Source organism: Toxotes jaculatrix, chromosome 9 (genome assembly GCF_017976425.1).
Source record: "Toxotes jaculatrix isolate fToxJac2 chromosome 9, fToxJac2.pri, whole genome shotgun sequence".
NCBI classification, from domain to species: domain Eukaryota; kingdom Metazoa; phylum Chordata; class Actinopteri; family Toxotidae; genus Toxotes; species Toxotes jaculatrix.
This window is the reverse complement of record NC_054402.1, coordinates 1,174,582-1,193,405: the sequence shown is the minus strand read 5'-3', so window position 1 is coordinate 1,193,405 and position 18,824 is coordinate 1,174,582. Positions and strand designations below refer to the sequence as shown.

Sequence of the window (18,824 nt, the reverse complement as noted above, 5' to 3'; positions counted from 1 at the left end):
TCAACAGGAATGTTTGGCAAACAGCCAGCTACTGCCAAAACATGAAAACACACACACACACACACACACACACACACACACACACACACACACACACACACACATTTAACCTAATTTAAAAAAAAACCAAATCTTAAAGAATCCAGTTTATTGAAAACATGGATGTGGTTGTGGTAATTTTGTGCGTCGTTCCTCTCAGTGACAGTCACGATCTGGAAATGTGGCGACATTACTAAACAGGCAGGTATGAAAGGAAGGTGACAGGATACACACTCTTAATGAATGAGTCAAACTGTTCGCCGTGAGCGTCAGTTCACTGATGAGCTGCTGTGTCGGCTGCGACCTGCTGTACTCACCAGTTTCCTGTTCAAAGAGGGATTATTAGTTACACTTCTGGTAAATTCACTTTGGTTTTACTTCCAGATAAAGTGGTTTAGTTAAAAAGGCTAAAGCGTTTTCTTGTTCACGTCCTTGTGAACCACACGTCTCACTGAGCTTTGTTGTATGAAAAGTGACAGATGGAGGGAAATGATGACAAAAACAATCAGAGCCCAGTTAGAACAAACCAGAATTAACTTCTAACCCTCTGTGCGGATGCCTTTGCTTTCAAGGTCAACAATTCAGTTTGTACACACACACACACACACACACACAGAGTCTACTTTCTTATCTTCCTAGCAGGGTAAATAACTTCAGCACTGACCCTGATGTTTCAGGTCAGGCTGCTGTTTGTCGTCTTCCCTCCCGGCTCCACATTCTCAAGTGTTTCTGCACCGACACAGAACAATGTACTGAACCAGACGATTAAAGGGGCATTCGACCCAAAAACAAAGCCAGTAGTTTAAACACATTACAGAACTTAAATATACCGTGTTGCATAACTCACTGCAAGACGTGTGCTGAGTCACGTGCCTCACACTGATCAAACCACAAAGTCTCTGACTATGAAGACGCCAGCAGCTTGACTTTGACTTTAATGTTGCGCTGATGCATTAAAGAGAAACACTTGTGTTGTTGACTGGTTGGCTTCATGTCACATCTCACATTAAGTTCTTCATTGTTCTTCGTTGTTTCAGGAGTTTGCACTGGTCAAGTTGTGATGTTGTGAGTTTACCTGCACGAAGACAATAAGACGTCTGAACAGTGGGGGGAGTGTAGGAGGGAGGTGAAAGGAAGTGAAGGATGGAGAGAGACATGGTGTGTGTGTGTGTGTGTGTGTGTGTGTGTGTGTGTGTGTGTGTGTGTGTGTGTGTGTGTGTGTGTGTGTGTGTGTGTGTGTGTGTGTGTGTGTGTGTGTGTGTGTGTGTGTGTGTGTGTTGACAGCCAATGTGACGTCTGCATGGCTGCCTTGTCCTAATCTTCTCTGGCAGCAGATCAGATGTTGCTGCGTTACACTGCACGGCACAGAACAGGTTGATATAGGCCTGCATTGTACACATACACACACACACACACACACATACACATACACACACGCACACATGCACACATTTCTAATTCCTAATTACTAATAAACCTCTTGAACCTCTTTCCAGCTGTGAACTGTGGCCCAGTCAGAGCTGTACAGAACTGTGCTTTATGTAATACAAACCATTTTTTCCAGAGAAATCCAGAACATTCTGGCAAATAAGCTCTTTAATAAATCCAGCACTGCTCAGTGTGACTGATGGAAATAAACAGAACACATGTCATTTAAAGAAAATGTACATTCAAAACGAATCCAGTTTCTTTTATAACGACAGCAGAGTCGCAGTTATCGGAGGGACGTGGGGCACGCTGTGGTTTCAGAAAATAGTTTTTCATCCTTCCTAAAATGTTTGTGAGCACAGTGATGAACTGGATAAATAAATAAATAAACATAAGGAGGTGAAGCTTCATCTGATCAGTTAATTTTCATGTTTAACAGTGAACAAATCCAAATTTGAGCTGTTACCTCAGATAGAGTCTGTCGTATGTGCTGAACACATTTTCTTCCTCCGAACATTTGCGAAGCTGATTTTTGAAATAATTTAAATTGTGCGTTGTTTACATCCATGTTTGCTGTCTTCTTCTTTGCTGTGTTTGTTGTTGCATTACAACCACTGACTTTCCATCAGTTTAGTGGTGTGAAACCACTGGAAGGATATGAATCATGACACCCACTGTGCACAACACAAACATAAGAGGGGCCTGCTTGTAAAAACTCCATAGCGCTACTAATGGTCAAAGACTCTGAGAAGATATATGTGCGCTGACCCTGAAGACGATGACATCGTGCTTTCGTAGGTGCGAGCTTCTTCTGTGCGGAGTACACTACAAGGTTCCTTCCTGTTGAAAGGGAATTTTTTCTTGCTACTGTCGCCTTAAGTGCTGATCTGGGGTCAGACTCTGGGTCTCTGTAAAGTGCTTTGAGACACTTTTGATTGTGGAAGGAGCTCTATAAATAGAACTGAACTGAACTGACAGCGTAGGGAAACCTGCCAGGACGTCTCACACACGCACGCAAATGTAAACACGCGTGGCAAACACATGAACCACAACACCAGCAGAGAGCTGCATGATAAATATCTGTAACTGACTAAACAAACCACATTTCTGGAAACAGGGTGTATAAAGATAATACAAGTGATTTTTGCGACACACTGGGAAACAAGCCCACAAGTGACTTTGTGTTAGTCACTTAGCTTTGGTAAGTCTCACCACGCTTTATCCTGAACTGACTTTATCTTACATTAACTTAGTTTGCATTTTATCAGAAGGGCTCCATAGTTTGACACAAGGACAAAGCCAGAGTCACACCCAACCCTGCACACACACACACACACAGACACACACAGCAGAGTAAGACGGGATAAGACTGACTGGCAGTGGTTATGTCACTGGCATATCCTGCTGTTTTATCTAAGATGAGATGAGGTCTCTCGGTGGTGTTCAGTGGTGAAGCAGCTCTTTGATAGTGGAACACTCTGAAAACAGAGACATGCTAAATTTTGTTCCTTCTCTCCAAACAGCCTCACACTCAGACCAGTTTCTGAATGGTCTTTGAAGTAAACGTTCATTCTCAGTTGAGGAGTTTTTGTTTTCACCTGCGCCTGTTTGTTGGTTTGCTGTTGGTTTGTGTGTTTATTTGTCAGGGATGGTCCATGGGCCAGGCGAAGAACGCATTACATTTTGGGGCAGATCCAGATCGTTTACTGTGAATTTGAGTTTTTTTCTGGTGTGTGTTGTTTGATCGACCTTGGCAGAGGTCTGAGCTCTCTGAGTGCCGTACTAGTTCTCTCATTCTTGCCTTCCTTTTTTATCTGTGCATCTATTCTTACATCCTTCCACCTCATTCTGTTTCTCCATCCCTTGTTCTGTCCTAGCATGAAAGCTCTAAAGTTTGGATGTTCAGTTTCAAATTCACAGGCAAAACTCATTCCAAATGAAAATGTGATTTCTTCATCTTAACTGTTGTAAATCATGCACGCACAAATGCAAAACAAAAAGTCGATTGGAAAAATTGATTTGATTTGATCATAAATACATTTAAAGCTGCTAAATAAGCTCCCCGAACGCAGTGGTTCCAGTCCCTGCACCAGGGCTGCTGGAGGAAGTTTCTCTGCAACTGGCGACACACCCAAAGTACAAATGATGGTCCTTAAATACAACAGAGGAGTGAAGTTTCCCTAAAAGGCTAAAAACAAAAAGCCTTTTGACTCATGCTATCATTCCTCCATGAGACAGCTGAGGCTCCTTATGCTTGTTTCAAAGTGGAATTCTGACAATGCAAACAAAACCTTTGGGGGGATTTGAAGGAAAAACCAAACAATTTAACAATTTACCTTCAACTGGACAATTAACCAAATAAACCTTTAACAGTTAGCTGTCTGTGTACTGTGGTGGTTACAGCAGAGATGTGTCCCAGCTGTGGTTCAGCTTATCAACATGGGTGTTTCTCCCGACAAATGGTTATTTGATAAGGTCACCATAGAAATGACCTCACGTGTGCGTGCATGCGTGTGTATGTGTGTGTGTGTGTGTGTGTGTGTGTGTGTGTGTGTGTGTGTGTGTGTGTGTGTGTGTGTGTGTGTGTGTGTGTGTGTGTGTGTGTGCGTGCATGCGTGTGTGTTGCTTGCATATTTGTGGAACTGGGTCAGTTCAGTCCAAAGTCACTGTTCCACACCAGTGACTGTCACATTATCACAGGCTGAAGCTGTTTCCTCTACACATCTTTATTTGTTGTGCGGTGACAGACGCCGCTGAGGCCTCTTCCTTGAACTTATAACCAGGAAGTGACCACTGACTCAGCCTGCCAGCCTTTTTCTTTGGAAGTTGTTAATAGCTTGCTTGGTGGAGCCCATATGTGGGAGTTTCCCAGTATAATCGGTTTCTCTTAATAGCCTCGATCAGGAACTGGGGCATCATGGGGCTCCTTTTTGTTCCCTACACTCCTGTTTTCATCCCAGATTTCCCTGAAATTCTCTGTGTATGCTCATGAACTATTCTTATGCACCACCCTCAGGTCTCCTTGTCAGCTTTGTGCTGAGGGAATCATGTGGCTGGATTCCCATGATGTTTGTGATGTTTGCTCATGGTCCTCAGAGAAACTTCACAGAGAGATTTTTTTTTTCCCACAATCAGGTCGTCCTGTTTCCTCTTTACACAAAAATGTAACGACCATATTACAGTAGATTTTTGCGATGTACAAAAGCTGTGAGCTTCATGTGTCTGTCCAAAAAACCTCACCACACTCCTGAAATCTGTCGATTTAAGAGGGACGAAAAGAAGCTGAAACATACATAAACTGTGAAGAAAGGCAGTCCCATATTTATGTAAAGTGATTGGAAGCATATGTGTACTCATATCAGCCATGTGCAAAAATATCAAGGCTGTCCAAGATGTATAAACAGAAGCTGAGCTCAGGGAAGAAAGTGAGATGTTATGGAGTGAAACAGAAACTGAGCTCCCACCCTCTCTCTCTCTCTCTCTCTCTCTCTCTCTCTCTCTCTCTCTCTCTCTCTCTCTCTCTCTCTCTCTCTCTCTCTCTCTCTGTAAAAGTATATCCAGGTCATGTTTATATGAGGACTTACATAATGCTTATCATATATCCTGGACTCTCTGTTTGAACTCTTTGCGAGGTCTTTTTGTGCCTGTGCGGTGTGTCAGCATGTTCTGTGTTATCATACCACATCATAGAAAGCCTCTGTATGAATGTCACGCAGATAAACTCCCGCTGAGGTGCTGTACTCGCTGCCTCTTTCTTCAGTGTCTACATTGGTCCATCTATCATTGTCTTTCCTTTCTCACATTTTTCTGGAGGTCCAAAGCAGCAGAATTCAATATATTAGAAGAAGGATGTGTTGAGGGTGTGTTCATTCCAGGCAGTTGTGAGACATTTGTTTTCTCCACACAGAAGATTCCATTCACTTCAAATAACCAAACCATGTGCAGAGAAACTGCAGGTCTGAGTCTTATGTCAGGAAAGTGTAAGGCATTAAAAGTCAGCACAGCAAATAAGTACAGGACATGAGGCTGGACGTTTTATGGCAGCAGTGTGAGGAGAGCTCTGACAAGCAGGGAAAGAGTGAGGACAGGCAGTGGACAAAGAGCATCACGTTTAGTTCAAGTTTCAACGTCAGTTAGTATAAACTGTATCATTGAAACGTGTTTAAAACGATGCACAGCACAGGCAGAACACTGCATTTCCATTTGAATAATTCAGGTTTGATAAAGGGCTGGAACCTGCTCATAGAGGATATACAGTATGTGATTAAACAGCGTTTCTGTTTCTTTTTTATTCATTTGTTTTTTTTCTGTTTTAATCTGTCCTCCTCATCTTTTTTATGTTTTATTATCTTTAATCATGTTTGTAGGTAATTAGCACCAAAATCTATTTTTTTACTGAAACAAACAACATAAAAACAAGTTGCTGTCTTTGTTGTTGTTTTGTATGACATGCACTACACAGTGATTATAAAGCATCATCATCATTCTTCATCTCTCTCTTACTCTTGCAGATGTTTTAGCGCTCAGAGGAAATGGACGACCTGTCTGCTGGCTCAGTAACGCCATTCCTGTGTTTTAGTGTGAACATCCCTGAGGAGTTTTGTGTGTCATCGGGACCTTGAAACACGCACGCACGCACGCACGCACGCACACACACACACACTGATGTTCAGCCTCTCCCTCTCACAGCAGACGTGGCAGACCTCAAATCTCTGAAAGATTGATGAGGTCTTGTCCAGGCGCAGGAGGCCTGGCACAGCGTCGATAAGGCAGCTTTCATTTCAGCACATTTTGTCCCTCGCTCCCTCCTTTCTTCTAGTCTTTTCCATCACACTGAGGGACATGGGGGCTCGCTTTAAAGTGTGAGAGAGGATTATGACATGCCAAGGCCCCTGGGCAAGAAGGACAGTGTTTTAAGAAACGGGAACCATGAGATGCCCCGGAAATGACGGTTCGGTTTTCTTCTGTCACTTCATCTTGGACAGCTGTGTGGAAGCTGAGAAGGACGACAGAGTCGGCAGGTCACTGTCAAACTGCTGGAGCTGGAATATAATGAAACTGCAGGGAGACACACAGAGCTGAGAGCAGCTGAACATACATCATACCACGTGCACACACACACACACACAGTCACACACTCTGGGTGTTCCACACAGGACAATGTGCAACATCTCGTTCTGTGATGTGGACAGTAAGGTGGACCAGTTCTTCCAGCCCACGCTCTACATCATAGTCATCGTTCTGGGGCTGCCCACTAACTGCATGGCCCTGTGGGCTGCCTACATGCAGGTGAGCAGGACACACACACACACACACTGTCACCAGCATACCCAGTAGCATACTACTCCAATTCACTGGGTTCAGACCTAGTTGGACTGGACTGATAGCCGGTTTGGATTCCATGTTGATTTGATGGATTCCAGATGTGTGAAGCTCAAAATCTGTTGAATCTCTGGACAAACATTCAAATTTTAAGAAACTGCCGCATGAGCACTGAGATGAAGTAGTAATGTGTCTAACATGAATAATGCATGCTGCCACGGTGATGCATCAAGATACACAACTGTCCCAACGTCCCAGTACTGGAGTCGCAGCGTCACGATGAACAGTGATGCGATTGAAGTCAGTGATTACAAATCAGTGTCCTGAATGAAATGATCCAAATCAGTGATGTGATGCATCATTTCTACAGGAAATTAATTACAGAAAAAGTTCTGTAATGAGTTACGTAACAAATGAGTGTAAAGACAAACTGTAGGTAACATGTTATATACGACCAACAGAGCTGAGGAGCTTTTCCCATACAGCAGAAAACACGTCCACTCTTTCCCACAGACTGTCAGTTTGCTTTGGCAGCAGGACGGATCCTTATTGACTTTTCATTCAAGCAAGTTCACTAACTCATATTTTTTCAAGCACAAACGTCATTACGAGCGAGTGACTGTGATTTAAACATTAGATTATTGTTTGGCTTCCATCTCAGCAGCAGTGCCACGTTTTAAACTTTCTACGCTCAGTTTGTTCCAACACAAATACACGATTCCACCATGGGTGCACTGGTTTTCTCAGGTGCATTATGGTCATTGTAGTTACCAAGCACCCTTCATTGCTAGATAGCATTAACTGGACCGCAACCGCAACCAACTTTATTAATGACAATACCTGAACTGAATCCAAAACATGGACATACTTAGTGTGCTGTTTATTTACCAGGGTGGTTCTGCCAAATATTAATATCAATACTGCATGGGAAACAGAGCTGGACTTCAATCCAAGTGCTGACCAATCAGATTGGAAAAATTTAATGGAAACAATAAAGTGGCTCCAAAGCATCTGCCCAGCTCTCTGTCTCATTCACAAGTCCTCGTTGCTGTTGCACTTCTTGTTTTTTGAAGGCAAATGGAACATGGTCATCAACGATTTCATCATAGACAACGACATCATAGATTTTGCATTTGTTCCAGCTGATGGAAATACACACAGCTTTTGCATTTTATGTTCTCTCACATTTTAAAAGTTTGCATAAAAAGGAAACACAGCGTCTGTTTGACCCACTGTATATATTCCAAAAGCACAGAGGTTGAACAAAACATGAACTCTCTCCATCACTTCACATGTTCATTTCTGTCTCCATCCATTTTCTCCTTTAACTTTAAATCGTCATCCACCCACCATCTCCCATTCCTGCCCTCCTCTCCTTCCCTTCATCACATTCCTCTCTGCAGGTACGGCAACGCAACGAGCTCGGGATCTACCTGATCAACCTGTCGGTGGCTGACCTCCTCTACATCACCACTCTTCCTCTGTGGATCGACTACTTCCTGCAGCACGATGACTGGATCCATGGTCAGGAGAGCTGCAAGCTGTTTGGCTTCATTTTCTACACTAATATCTACGTCAGCATCGCCTTCCTCTGCTGTATATCGCTGGACAGGTACCTGGCTGTGGCATACCCTCTGCGCTTCGCCAAGGTTCGACGAATCAAAACAGGTATGTAAGGTGCAGAATGAGCTGATGGCTTATGTCCTTAAAACAAACCCACATTTAAAAAAAAAAAAAAAAAGGTGTGTTTGTGACTCCGATGGATCAATCTATATCAAATATTTATTGGGAGAAAAAGCGACTAAGTTTCCGATAATGCAAGAGTCAGTACTTTCACATCAGACACATGGTTCCATCCTGTTTTTACATGATTAAGATGTTGCATGTGGTGATTAGTTCCCTGAACTGTGCTGCTTCCGAGCCTGGAGGGGATGTGCCTCTTCACATCTGCCAAATCTGACGTGACAGGAAATTCACTTTGTGAAGCGATAAGATCACTTCAGATTTATAAATAACTATTTAAACAGGGATGTCTGCTAAAGTCATTACTTTTAATACAATTTTTCGATTCGTGCCTTGAGCCCAGTTTATAAACAAGGCACCAGATTAACTCAAGAAATTATGAAATTCCGGATTTTTTGGGATGGAAATGAAATGCTTCATGTGGGTGACAGTGAGGCTCCATTTCAGAGTTCAGTATCTTCATGGTCTTCGGTCAGTACATGGTGTCACTCAGTCAGAACTGGATTCCCTGCTGGCTGTGTTTATATGTTTGCAGTTCCACGAGCACCTCATGTGCTTTGAATGCAGTATAGTTTTCATTCTTCTCTCTCCTCCTCTCCTGAACTTCCTGCAGCCGTCCTGGTCAGCGCCATGGTGTGGATCATTGAGATTATTGCCAACTCTGCTCCTCTCTTCCATGATGAGCTCTTCCAGGATCGGTTCAACCACACCTTCTGCTTTGAGAAGTATCCCATGCAGGACTGGGTGGCAGGGATGAACCTCTACAGGACATTTCTGGGATTCCTTGCTCCCTGGACAGCCATGCTGGTCGCCTACCGTGGGATCCTGGTCGCAGTGCGCTGCAACGTCTCAACAGAACGTCAGGAAAAGGCCAAAATTCAGCGGCTGGCGTTGAGTTTGATCCTGATCGTTCTGCTGTGCTTTGGACCGTACCACATCCTCCTGCTGGTGCGGAGTGTCATGTTTCTAAGGAAGCCGTGTGACTGTGGCTCAGAGGAGAACTTGTTTGCAGCATACCACGTATCGTTGGCACTGACGAGCCTCAACTGTGTCGCCGATCCCATTTTGTACTGTTTCGTCAACGAGGGGGCGAGGCACGACGTAGGCCGAGCCCTCTCAGCGTTACTGTCTGCTGCCTGCCACAAGGGCTCCTCTTCCTCACCGTCGCATGCTGACATACTGAACGCTGGTTCCGTTACCATGGAAACACCACTATCAGCAAAGAAGCAGCCTTGTGTGTACGCCGACGGAGGCAAGACAAGCAGCTACAAGACAGAGCTGGTGGCTCTGAAGGAAGAGTGTCTACAGATGACCATCCTCAGTGTTAGGAAGTGACTTCCACCTCAGGTTAGTGGAAGGAGGAAGCTCCTCACACATCTAATTTCTTATGGCCTGACAGGCTGAAATCAGAACTGGTGGGTGTAGATCGTTGGGCTAAAAGTTTCCGCTCAGTGGCACTTTAACAAGCCAGAATGGAAACAAGATCGAGGTGCTGGATTTGGACAAATGTGTGGAGTACAACACAAAGAGCACCTGCAAATTATTGGGTGAAAGAAAAGCAGAGAAACTACTTTGCTATTGTTAAATTTTTAACCACTATAGGGGCAAAAAGTTTTGGTTTGCTGATGGTGCTATATGAAAATTCAGGGGCTCAACAAAGTCCTTAGGATTCAACCTCAGTGGACCATGAATGTCTGTACCAAATTTAATGCCAACCCATCCAGTGCATGTTGAGCCCGTTGAGTCTGGACAAAGCGTTGCTGCAGCACAGCGACAGACTGGTGGAGAGGCTGATAAGGATTTCATCAAACACAACTTTACAAATTGGATTTCTGGACAATTCCTCACTGTGCCAGGTGTCACTCATGCCTCAGAAGACATTCTTGAATATTTAAGTGTAGTTATTTAAGCAGACCACCCGCTGCATGGGTGAGTATCGTTCGTGGTGTGAGAGCAGACACCTTTGGATTCAGTCTACTTGGACACCTGACTGGACAAAAGGTGGATGTAGGAGGTTGGGGTTTGACACTCAAATGTGCCACTTTGGAAAACAAAAGAAGAGCAGAAGGGTAATAAGAAAAAGAAAAGAAAAAAGACTAGATTACTGGTCAAAAACATTTGTAATGTATGTTGGAAATGTCTTTACCATTTCGTTAGTTTCTTTTTTTTTTGTTTTGAAGGAAATAATGGAGCCTTATGAAGTACCTCAGCTCATAAACTGTGACAGAATCAAGGCTTAGAGGTGTGTTTCTTCTTTAATTTGAGCCATGTTTTTTCCTTTTTCTTTTATTTTTACCACCAAGAGCAAAACACTCATATTCAGTTCACTGAGATGGCAGAGAATGCAGCTTTTTACTGCGCTCAGCTCATTTGGAAAGCTACTGTCAGTAATCTTTAAAGTATGCAGACTTCCATGCTGGTTTTCCCTAAAATGGCAAGATTTCTACATTCCTCCTTGATTTATGCAGCACTCAGGCTGCTAAAATTGTTTGTCATATTAGGGAAACAATTAAGAAAGATTTCTGTAATGTCAGTGTGCTGAGGAAATTAAGAAATACTTTACTGGATATCAATATAAAGCGATCTTCAGGGGTCAGAAGGACTCTGGCAGCAGCCATGAACGTCTGTAGCAGCATTCAGGACAGGAAAGCAACATCTGTTGTTTTTAACGATTTATTTATCAAAATCATGGACTAAAAATTTACAGCAAGCATGTCTCTCCTTTTGTATGTGCAGCTGATGCTGGCAGCCATACGCTGACTACGTTCTGAGCTCCTGATGTCAAGTACACTTTATCAGGGCCTGGAAAAAAATGTGCTGCAGAAATTGACCCTGATTTGAAATTAAACGGATATGATTTCCATTCCTTGCTGGCAGCTTGTTTTTACAGTCAATCCAACAGAAAGGGACCAAACAGCTTTTTCAGAATTCACAACAGTTGGGATCCCAAAATTTAACGGCAGCTTTTACAACAGAGCACTGAATACTGCACACAAAGAAAGAATATGTGTCACTGAGAAAAAATGCAGACTGGACAGAGCAGAGGCATCTTCAGCTTCCAGAATCAACGTTGGAGTCATCAGCTTGATCTCTAAACTTTTACTGTTGTCTTTTGAAAGAATCAGTGGCAATGACATGTCAAGAGTGGACCTGTTTACATTCAAGCCCTGCTGTATGTTCAGGAATACAGCAGTGACATAATGACTTTCCTTGTGTGCAGTTTTATGGCTCATGTAACTCCAGTCCAGCCCAGTGATTTCATGGTGATCAGCAGGTGTTCATGTTGAAGGAGGATGGGAGATGTTTTGGAAAGTGTGATTCCAGCAACAACACAGATTTTTGTGTTATCTTGGCATGAAAAGTGTTACCGTGTTAGTGCGATGATGTTGAGGCATGTTGTTTGGACACGTTTAGCTCTTCAGGTTTGCCCGAAACGCTGCTGTGTACCACTGCTTTTGTTGTGCATCTGTGTGTCTGTCTCAGAGAGGAGGTACCAGGCTTCATAATGTGCATTAGTTGATCGACAGTGTCAGTGAGAAATAAATTATGCATAATGAAACTTTGCATCCACCAGTGTTCATTTGTTTGGCATCTGCAAGCTGAAAAAAAAAAAGCTGCGTGGAAGCAGCAGCGGGACGGAGACGAATGTCCAGGCTGTCCCACAGTGTTTCGGCACAGTCCAAAATACACAATTCAAAAATCAAAGACACTTTAAGCAGCAACTGATCAGGAGTGGGAAGGTGTGAAAGGCAGGGTTTGAACTTCTCTCTCAGTTTTCACATAACTGCTTTTACTGCAGGAGAGCCTGCCTGATCATGTGTTCTCCCCATGTACATAACGACACAGCAGCGGCTGGATTTTCACTTCCACTGTTCAGAACACTGCAAGTGTCCTCTCATAACAGATCACTGTACTGACCAGCAGAGAAAGCAGGTCTGGGACGCTGCCAACACCAAGTCACCTTCTTCACTCTTCACTCTGTCCTGGTCTTGACTCACAGAGCTGTACAGCTAATGAATGACCTGAAGGATGTATGGTAGGATCTGTGCACGTGTGCGTGTGTGTGTGTGCATGTGTCTATCTGCATGTAATCCAATGAGTGTACTGTGCCTGTGTCCTTTCCATTGTTTCCCTGTACATCAGAAGGAACCCTATATTTACGACCTGTCCTCACGGGGGTGGACACATTCGCACTGTTATACAAGACAGGACAGTGTGTACGTGTGGGGGTGTGAGAGAGAAAAGGGAGAAGGAGACAGAATCTGAGCTAAGAAGAAAAATAATGATCTATGAATGAAGAATGAACACATGATGTGTACTGTATGTTTTTGTGTATCTGTGTGTTTCACTGCACGTGTGTGGAGGAAAAGCTGAACAGAAGGGGAGTGCTCACACATGCCTTTATGTTCCTGAGAGGAGAGAAAGGACATAACTCACTCCCTCTGCCTCTGAGGGAACATTGTCTCTCGTCCTCTATGCTTCACTGGTCACCTCTGCTATAGGTCTATATATAAACGCTCACCAGAGGCCACACTGTCATTACCAACAGCTCACCTGATTATAGGAGTAATTTATTACCAGGTAAGGATAGAGAAACACATCAAGGATGGTTGTGCTGTTGTTTTCATGAGATATTCAGAGTGCAGTTCAGCAGCAGCGGGAAAACTGGAGATTTCCTTTCCTCAGTCTTTTCTTACAACTACTTCAGTTTATACAATTACAACCTGTGATTCTTTGTTTTCATTTGATGTCGTAAGAAGAAAATTAAAAAGTTCAGTTCCCAGAGTTGGTCTCTGGGAAATTCTAGCAAGAATTATTCACGATTTTCTGATATTTTATAGATAAAACAATTAACTGAGGAAATAATCAGTTCTTTAATCAACAACAAATCCTGAGTAGAAGCCCTAAACATGAGTTTGTCTGTTTATTCTACAGATGTTTTATTAAACCGCACAAGACAATAAAACAGATTCTTAGAGTTTACAGGTATTAGTTATATCATCGAGTACATTGCATAAGTCCACTTTGAAGGGTACTGTGCACAATGGCTTTCTAATCTCTGTGCTTTAGTTTACCTTCACTTTCTTTTAAAAAAACCAACACCGAACTAACCTTGACTGAGAGAGCGGGGAAAAAAACATCCACTCGCTCAAAATCAGTGACAACATCTGATATTGCTCTGATTAAAAAAAAAAAAAAAGAAGCAAATAATTCAAGCCTTAACAATTTCATGTTGAACTTTACAGCTATGATATCATCCCACTTGGTTTTGCAGTAAAAGAAAAAACATAAAATACCAGGAAGACTCACCTACTTATTTAAATGCCGTATTCTTCAGCCTTACATAAATCCCTCATTCTTACAAAAATACATACAGTTTCAACCATATGTTAACTCTGCAGAGCCACAGTGGTGAGCTGCTTATTCCTCCTACAACTGTGACCAATGTGACCCAGAATGTTTATTTAAGATGCATGTTATAATCTAATTAGAAAGTCATTCAGCTGTATTTCCATGCTGGCAGCAGAAGCAGGTCACCAGCTCCTGAACAGCCCAGACAAATGTACAATACACTAAAAATAGACTCACGTTGCTTTTGGATGTAAACCATGTATCGTGAACTGTGCAGGAGTGTAGAACAAAAGCCTTCATTTCTGAGTGACAAGCGTGTACGTTTCTACATGTTATCATGTTTGGGGAGGCGTTCAGGGTCCTTGTGGGCTTGTTAAAGTCTATTTAGCCATAAAAGACCATGTAAACCTTCAGTATGTGTAAAATCAGCTGTGAAAATCCAGAGTTACAAGGTTTTATAGAACAATAATATTTGGAGTTTATGTTTGGTAAGCCTTGGCCCTTCGTAATACTTGGAAAGTTATAATCAATGTTAGATGAAGTTCACAAAGTTACCCTAGTTTTCATTTATCTCATGTGCAATAAACACTTAATTCTAGTGCACCATAAACCATAGGCTGCCCACACAGTTCATCACTCAGCCCTCAGCTTATTGTTGCAGTTTTTCTGGGTTTTACCACATTAACCTGTGATCTGTGTTACGTACACAGTGACAGCACTTTTAATTGTCTTATTGTGTTTTTATTGTGTTGATATTTTTAAACATTTTTATGCTGCTTTGTGCATCTGGAAAATCCACGTGTCAGAAAGTGTGTTTTGTCTCTATAACAATAGGCACATCTTAGCTGTGGCATAGCTGCATATTTAACATGGTTATCTGATGATGATTACTGTGATTCTGATATGTATTAAATTTGTAAATTGTTTGAAAATGTATAGAAAATTGAAAACATTGTTGTGGTTAAGTTGAAGCAGGACTTCCTGTTTCGTCCATGACCACGGAAGGATGATGAGGAATGCATGGAGCTGCTGCCTGTACACATCAGACTCCTCAAATTCATTCAGGAGCTTTTCAATAAACTCCTGCATATTTATTTCAATAATCCACAGCCATATTATTCATATCCGGAGCACACTGCTCATCTGAAGTACAAATTCATACTGACTGAATCACACAGAGCCTTTAGGTTAAAGATATGGATTCATAGTGAGCTGAAAGAGGTCAGAGAGAGAATTATCCATAATTCATGTGCTCTGTGACCTGGTTGTGATCCTCAACTTTTAAGGTTGAGAGATTTACATGAATGTGGGAATGTACAGGCGAGTGCACTAAACACATTAACATTTGTGTCTTAATTTAGCTCTGTGTTTGTTTAGCATTTAGCCCATTTATTTAACATCTAGCTAACACTCCAACCCAACACAGAGCAGATACTCTCTATAATAATTCCCCTCTTAGGTGTTTATGTTGTGAAAATGTTCTCTCAGTCATCCTGTTCTGCCACAACTTTGATCATTTGTTTCCCAAAATCATTCTGAACAAGTCTCAGCTGTCAAACACAGCTGAGAAGAGACTACAGTTCACAAAGCAACCAACCGACAGAGGGCAGGAAACATCTGGCACCCTCCGACGGTTCACTGACTGCGCACCAACAAGGGTGAGGCCCGTCAAAGCTCCACCGACAGATGTGGATTAGCTGGTGGCTGCCTATTTCCTCGGTGTGGGCAAGATTCAAGATGGTTAGAACGGTTTAAGATAAGATTCACCCAGATGTATTCATTTTATATTTGATTTAGTCTGTTAACAACATCACAAAAAGCAAGGACTATAGTAAAGACCACAGCAGCAACAACATATTCCTGTATCTGCAAAGAGAGGAGGCTTCAACACAAAAGTCCAAAGCTGATTGCAGCTATAAACAGACCCGTGTCCACCTGAAGGTGAAACTGCTTCAGTGCTACAGTTCTCTGTCCCAGAATCGAGTGGTAAGTCACCAAGCAGCTAGAGTGAGTGTGCATTAACAGCATGCATGCATCAGAATGTGTGTGGAAACATATACTCACATGCTGATGCAGACAGCATGTCTGCATCAGTACATTTTACTGTGGGTGACATGTTGTTATTTGATAAGATAAGAGGTGAAGGGAAATGAAACAATGGCTGTTTTTCTTTTTTTTTTTTTAGCTTCGTGAAGTCATAATATTCTGAAGTCTGACTTACGTCTGGCATTGAGCCTTTGTCATCGTGTCCTCCAGCTGCCTCAACGCCACTTTAACAAGGAGCCTGAGAGAGAATCACAATCAGTTTTTTTATGATGAACTGGGAAATATTTTCTTCTAACTTTAAGCTGTTTAAAATGAACTGAGAGAACTGATACAAAGACAGAAGGATTTGTTAGACAATAGTCTGCAGACATGTCTGTGTTTTACAAAGACATGAGTTTTATTTCAGAAGTGGGAGAACACAATGAAGTCAGAGGATCCTCGAAAGAAAATGGAGAAAAAAACATATCTTTGAGTGACGATCAGTTCTAGCATCTTTTTTAGGAGAATTATCTGCAAATAAAAACAGCAATTTTCATTCAAAAGTGCAGAAGAGCTGAGGGACTGTTTTCAGCCCTGGGCAGCGTCTGCAGTCTTCCTCACAAGCTTCAAAACTTCAGCAACACACTTGCACACAATATAAACAACAACAACTTTACTGTCAGACCAAAGTGTTCCAGCCCGTTACCCTATTTTTTTCCCTTCTCCATGGACCGTGGAAGCAGGTGAAGCTGTGCCAGATATTCCTCCTGTGCCTGTGAGCGAATGCTGACCAGACTCATCACACTTTCGCTTTGAACATCCTTCATCCTTTTTTCCATTGTACCTGCAGTTTACACTGATTTAGATCGGTGGTTAAACTGTGGACAGGAAATGTTTGAGATGACCTGCTCAGCAGTGCCATCTCTGTAAACTAAAGTAATATGTTTCCATTCTAGAGTAACTATGTTTAGAAATTACTGCAAACTATTCAAATCCAAACCTCTAAACAGTGTTGAATTTTTTAAATAACCTGGATTCTACCTGCTCCATGTAAGGAAAGACCAAAAAATCTCAGTTTCTCACCGTGACTCAAATTTCTGGTGAAAGAGAGGAGGAAAAAAAACCCCAAACCTATCTTTATGTGAGTAAGAATGAAATCATTGTTTCTTAATGTCTGTGATGCTGTTTCTCGTGACATTGTTATGTCATTATCTCATGACCCTGTGACCTGGAAAACATATTTAACATCACATGATTCTGCAATGTCACACCACTGTCTTTTAGTTAAATGTGAGAATGATTGTTTAATAAAGAAAGATGAATGTCAAAGCCTTATTAGTGTTATGTAGGTAAGTAACATGAGTGAAGTGATTGCACAGGATATTACATGTCCCATTTATTACAAGGGAACACTGCAGACTATACTGTGCGAATGTTGGGAATCACCATTAATCAGCACATTTGAATCAGGCACTTACAGAGTGAAAGGGAAACAGCGTTACACTGGATCCTCTCTAATGTTTACTGTTCAGAAGTGCCTCCTTATGGTTCTTCAAACAACTTAAACATGATGATGTGAACGTTTAACAGCAGATGTGGATCTGAAAAGCCACAGTCCAACATGAGACCACGTGAATTTAAAAGAGGGACTCGTTTTGAAATTTGAAAACTTGAAAAATTTTATCACAATCGTTTGAGTATGTTGAGGTAGTGTACCACTTTAATGCAAACGGTTAAGCCCCGCCCACCTCACAGACCTTAAATACTCGAATTCCAGCGCGCGCTCACCTGTATGACGTGCCAGTCTACCTGTCGCGGTCCCACACCCGGATACGTTTTCCAACCACGTCTCCACAAAACTCGGTTCAGGAAGGACTCAGGAAGGTCGCCATTCTGTCCACCCCACGGATGAACACCTGACTAACGTTCATAAGGTAACACACGTGAGGCATCGCGAGACAGTCGGAGCTGGTTTATTTACGGGAACAGCTTTCCTCGTCTTTATCACGGTGGTTTGAAATGTACAGGCTGAACTGGGCGACATGTTTGGTTACTGGTTTGGTTTGGTTTGGGTTTTCTCTTTGGCTGCGGATACAAATCCGTCTGTGACTGATTGAGTGATGGAGCTACGCCATTGGTCGGCTGGCCGAGGGTGGCGTTTGCCCATTGGCTGTTGCCCTTTCAAACTGAATTGGCGCGAACAATTTCTATTACGTCACCGGAGGGCCTTTACAGAAAGTAATGGACTTTCACGAAAGCACCTGAGGACAAATGTAGTCGGTTTCTGAGCAAACTTTATCTGCTTTCCACGGAACAGAGTCATCAGCATTACCCCGCGAGCACAAGGTAAGCTTCCCCTCTGCAGGTACACCTGCCTCTGATCAGTGAATGAAGCCGTGGTGTTTAACGTGTGTGTGGTGATTTTGTCAGACGACGTTGAAGTTAAAAGGTCAGGATTTTAGCGGCAGCTGAGAAACATCATGTAAATGGCTTGGAGTGACCTGTGTGAGCCACGTTTCAGTCACTGTTGGAGAACAGTTTTCTTGGTTTGTCTATGTTAAAATGTTGTGTACGCGCATGCACAAAGTTGTTGGTACCCTTCTGTTAAAGACAGAAAAACCCACGATTGCCACTGAAATAACTTGAAACTGACTAAAGTAAAAATAAATGAAAATATATTGGAAATTAACCAATGAAAATTAGACATTACAAGTACAAGTTTGAAGCCACCTGTGATGCTAATTACAGGACACACCTTAGTTTAACATTAAACAAATTATTTTCAATCTTTTCTAGGGCCTACCGTTATTTTTGTCCTGGTCAGTTTCATTAGTTGTTTTTTTTAATGATTCTGTTCAATTCAAAAGTTTTTCTTTTTTTAACGGCAGGGTCCCAACAGTTTTATCCACGTGTGT

General features: G+C 42.3%; 1 protein-coding gene across 3 annotated transcripts in view; it reads left to right on the top strand.

Moving 5' to 3' along the window:
• The window catches only part of gpr4 (G protein-coupled receptor 4), a 34,118-nt gene extending 22,036 nt beyond the window's left edge, over positions 1–12,082 (top strand). For all 3 annotated transcript variants that reach the window (XM_041047239.1, XM_041047241.1, XM_041047240.1), the window contains exons 2-4: positions 5,979–6,756; positions 8,193–8,457; positions 9,146–12,082. In XM_041047239.1, coding sequence (XP_040903173.1) covers positions 6,628–6,756; positions 8,193–8,457; positions 9,146–9,867 — 1,116 coding nt within the window. In that variant the 5' untranslated portion in view covers positions 5,979–6,627 and the 3' untranslated portion in view covers positions 9,868–12,082. The remainder of the gene's footprint in view (positions 1–5,978; positions 6,757–8,192; positions 8,458–9,145) is intronic.
• The last annotated feature ends 6,742 nt before the right edge of the window (positions 12,083–18,824 follow it).